At 45.2% G+C, this 5,031-nt stretch overlaps 1 protein-coding gene across 1 annotated transcript in view; it reads right to left on the bottom strand.

Annotated features, from left to right (window-relative positions):
* ryr2a (ryanodine receptor 2a (cardiac)) overlaps window positions 1–5,031 on the bottom strand; it is a 554,599-nt gene that overhangs the window by 420,067 nt on the left and 129,501 nt on the right. Inside the window, 1 exon segment of the mRNA XM_037691577.1 lies at window positions 3,344–3,692. Within this exon segment, the coding sequence (XP_037547505.1) occupies window positions 3,344–3,692 (349 nt within the window).

The raw sequence follows: 5,031 nt of genomic DNA, 5'->3' as shown, positions 1-5,031 counted from the left end.
TGCAGGCACAGTTTCAAGAGTTGACACAGTTGTTCTGTGGAAAGCGTGGTCCTGCTGCTCAGAGTGGTGTCTGATTTTAATTTTAAGCTGACCACCTCTACTGCATCATCAACAGGAATGCACGTAAAGAGTGATGTGACATCAAAAGAGACCATTGTTTCATCAGTCTCCATGATGACATCCCTCACCTTATCCACAAAGTCCATGGTGTTCTGTATGTGGTGTTCTGAGCTGCCAACTAAAGGGATGAGTACAGATGCCAGATATTTGGAAACATTGTAAGTGACAGAGTTAATCATGCTAACGATTGGTCTTAAAGGTACACCTTGTTTGTGGATTTTAGGTAAACCATACAGACTAGGTGTGGCCTCCCCTGGGTACAGTCTGTGGTACAGAAAACGGTCAATAGCCTTGTCCTGCTCCAAAATTTTCAGGCAATCTGTCAATTAGATAATTATTATCTGACAGACAGCTCACCCAGCCAGAGACAGAGATTCTTGCCAGGGGACTGAACTTTGCGGTTGCACCAAGTAGAATTCCTCTGGTGGAGATTATCACAGCTACTGAGTCAGCCATCCGCAACAACAAAATTAAAGAAGCTGAAGCAGAACAGCTCAGAATCAAAGTTTCAGCCTGCCTCAGCAATGCCAAACCACCACCTTCCAACATCAGTAGAGAGGAGAGGGACACACTCACCACTCTTAGCAAGGACAAAAACATAATCATTCTCCCAGCAGACAAAGGAAGGTGCACAGTGATTTTGAACCAGAAAGACTATCATGAGAAAGTTATTACACTAACCCTAGAGCAATGTGGATATCCTAACTGGGCCTTCCTAAAAGCAGAGAAGAAACCCAAACAGGACTCCAGTAAGCCAACAGGTGAAAAGGAGGAACCCAGACACAGACCAGTGGTCATTCCATATGTTGAGGGAGTATCAGAGAAATTGAGACGTTTATTTTCTAAACATAACGTCCCAGTGGCTTTTAAACCCCAAAATACATTACGGCAAAGACTGGTTCATCCCAAAGATCCAGTCCCCCGGCACAAACAGAGTAATGTTGTGTATGCTGTTCAGTGTCAGGAGGGCTGTGATCAGTCTTACATCGGGGAAACTAAACAGCCACTGGCCAAAAGGATGGCCCAGCACAGAAGATCAACATCATCTGGCCAGGACTCTGCGGTCTACACTCATCTCCAGGCCAGCGGTCACTCTTTCAGGGATGAAGATGTGCACATCCTGGATAGAGAGGAACGATGGTTTGAGAGAGGAGTAAAGGAGGCCATCTTTGTGAAAAGAAACCGTCCATCATTAAACAGGGGTGGAGGCCTACGTGTTCAATTGTCCCCCTCTTACAATGCTGTGATTGCTAGTATCACTCAGCCTTCTGTGAATAGTACACAGCCATCAGTGTGCTAATGATCCATTGTTAGGCTGATGGTCCTTCTGTCACGGTCAGCGGCCCCCGCTGCCCCCCCATCTGCCTAAGCCTCTGCTCTTCATATCACAGCCCCTGCTTTAAGATCATTCACGTTTTTTCCTGCCTCAGTTTTCTGTTTATTTCATCCTGTTTGGTCCTGCACTGCCTATCACCCATTTTCTGCTCCTGTCACTCTCTCTCAGCAATCTGCACTCATCTGCTGCACCCTGTCTCTGCAATCACCACTCACCTGCCACACCTGTTCAGTTCACTACTTAAGCTCCACTCTCACTCTCCTCAGTGCCAGATTATTGAAAGCCTCACAGCCAGTAAAGTATCCAGCATTTGTTCGTTCTAGTCTCTTTGTTTTTGACCACAGCTTCCCTCTTGACTCCTTGCTTTGTCTTTGCCCCTGTCTGGATACCACGCTCTCGGCCTACATGGTACAACCTCGCTCTCCTCTTCGACCACGACTACGGATCATCCTTTTGCCTGTTCACACAGCTCCTGGCTCTCGACCCCTGCTACGTCCCTGGATTCTGTTTCCTGCCCAGCCCTCCAACGTTCTCTGTCTCAGCCCTGCTCCTGCCACAGAAGGTTAGTGACGTGCACACCACCTCTCAGCTCCCAGAACCTTTTTGCAGTCACTAACCTGTCTGTCTTCATAGATTGGACCAGAACTGAGGCTCAGATCCTTCAGACGAACGCCTATAATAAAAATAAAACATTTTATTTTAATATTGTCCTGAGTCAAGTGTTGTGCCGATCCATACAGACTCGTTACACCTTCTTGAGCATGTGATCAGCTGGTTTTGGTTGTCAGCAGCAAACTGGTTGATCCACTCTGAGAAGGTGCTATTTAAGAGACTGAGCTGAAAACAGCACCTCAGACTGAAGAAGTCTCTCGGACGAGAGACGAAACGTTTCTACATTTTTTTGTTGATTTTCTTTGTTTTGGGTTTTTTTGAATGTCCAGAGGACCAGATTTAAATTTTTTAGATTTTTCTACCTGGATTATTGAGCATGCATCAGGATCTTTACAACACCCTGTATCACCCTGCACCTTGTCTCAATGACCAGCCTTAGTTGGACAAAAGAATCCACATTCTATATTTAGGCCGCCATTAATACCAGAGCTGAGAGAGTTGCATGCCATGACTGGGACGCATGAACTCATGAGAGTGGTGTTGCACTACATTCAGCAATAACTCTAGGTTTTTCATTACCCAGGATGACTATCATCTGTCCTTCTAAGGGTGCTGATTAGAGAGGGCCAATCTGGTCAATGTTGTGGAGAGAGACACTGGTATTATCCCTGGCATCATGGAGTGGGAGTTGTAGGGTATGTCAGGTTACCTCTGGTTGTGACTCTGGGGAAGCTAATGGCCTAATGCTACACGAGTGATATCCTACATCCACATGTTTTAGCCATCTTAAGACAGTACCTTGATACTATTGTTCCACAAGAAAATGTGCCTCCACACATTAAGGTCCTTCTGTGGCAAGTCAGGTCCCCTGATCGTTCCTCAATCCAACATTTGTGAAATCAGCTCAGAAGTCAACTCCCACCCAGAGCTGATCTGTTGGATCTCGAGGTTCAGGTTCAACAGCTGTTAGTGGTCTTGCTCCAGGAGAGAATACAGCAGCTGTTTGACTCTGTCCTTAACCAATTCACTGATTGTATCCAGGCTTTTTGGGTGGCACATGACCAGCAGTGTGCCTTTACAACCTTTCCATTTAATCTGATGGGTGCTTAACCATTTTAGTGTCAGTGAGCATAGGCAATTTGGAACACCAACACTTTGAACTGGTGGCCTTTATGCTCATAAACTAATACACATGCAACTTTCTACAGGCATTCATAATGTTGAAAAACTACCCCACTCTTCTGTTAAAAGACAAATATTTTGGGAACAGCTTACCTGACCAAAGATGAAGTCCATCAAAGCCATAAGAGTAGAGGTCATCTCCCACTCCGTTGCCTCCCCAGCCCTCCCCTCCGCTAGGGTCGGGTGCATAGCCATTGGTGTTTGCCCATCCCACCCTGAGGTGAGTTGCCTCAGCTGTGACAAATGGCAACACCTGATCAACAATAATTTCATAGTACCACTTTTTGTACTGAGCAGATCCATCGCTGATTCCCAGAAAGATGTTGGGTCGCATGCTGTAGGGAGGAGTGAATAATCAAGAAATCAGGATACCCCAACTCAGCAGGTAACGATGACAACACAAAGTAAGGCTGAACAAATTCATAACTTTTTTAATCAGTAACTGTGTGTATGTGTGTGTGTGTAGGGAGTGTGTGTGTGTGTGTGGGGGGGGGGCACACGCAAGGGCATGCATACTTGTTTAGCAGTGTCTGATTTACAAACCAAATTCCAAAAAAGTTGGGACACTAAACAAATTGTGAATAAAAACTGAATGCAATGATGTGGAGATGGCAAATGTCAATATTTTATTCATAACATAACATAGATGACAGATCAAAAGTTTAATCTGAGTAAATGTAACATTTTAAAGGAAAAATATGTTGATCCAAAATTTCACAGTGTCAACAAATCCCAAAAAAGTTGGGACAAGTAGCAATAAGCGTCTGGAAAAAGGAAATTGAGCATATAACAAACAGCTGGAAGACCAATTAACACTAATTAGGTAAATTGACAACATGATTGGGTATAAAAAGAGCTTCTCAGAGCGTCAGTGTCTCTCAGAAGCCAAGATGGTAAGAGGATCACCAATTCCACCATTGTTGCGCAGAAAGATAGTGCAGCAATACCAGAATGGTGTTACCCAGCGTAAAATAGCAAAGACTTTTAAGTTATCATGATCAACCGTGCATAACATCATCAAAAGATTCAGTGAATCTGGAACAATCGCTGTGCGTAAGTGTCAAGGACGTAAAACTCTACTGGATGCTCATGATCTAGGGGCCCTTGAACGTCACTGCACCTCAAACAGGAATGCCACTGTCAACGAAATAACAGAATGGGCTCAGGAATACTTCCAGAAAGCATTGTCAGTGAACACAATCCACCGTGCCATCCGCCGTTGCCAGCTGAAACTCTACAGTGCAAAGAGGAAGCCATTTCTAAGCAAGCTCCACAAGCTCAGACGTTTGCACTGGGCCAGGGGTCATTTAAAATGGAGTGTGGCAAAATGGAAGACTGTTCTGTGGTCAGATGAGTCACGATTTGAAGTTCTTTATGGAACACTGGGACGCCATGTCATCCGGACCAGAGAGGACAAGGATAGCCCAAGTTGTTATCAACGCTCCGTTCAGAAGCCTGCATCACTAATGGTATGGGGTTGCATGAGCGCTTGTGGCATGGGCAGCTTGCATGTCTGGAAAGGCACCATTAATGCAGAGAACTATGTTCAGGTTCTAGAACAACATATGCTCCCATCTAGACGTCATCTCTTTCAGGGAAGACCCTGCATTTTTCAACACGATAATGCCAGACCACATTCTGCAGCAATCACAACATCATGGCTACGTAGGAGAAGGATCCGGGTACTGAAATGGCCAGCCTGCAGTCCAGATCTTTCACCTATAGAGAACATTTGGCGCATCATAAAGAGGAAGGTGCGACAAAGAAGGCCCAAGACGATT

The sequence above is a fragment of the Nematolebias whitei genome, chromosome 17, assembly GCF_014905685.2.
Source record: "Nematolebias whitei isolate Nwh7 chromosome 17, NemWhi1, whole genome shotgun sequence".
NCBI lineage: Eukaryota > Metazoa > Chordata > Actinopteri > Cyprinodontiformes > Rivulidae > Nematolebias > Nematolebias whitei.
The sequence above is the reverse complement of the archived record's forward strand: the minus strand, read 5'-3'. Positions and strand labels throughout refer to the sequence as shown.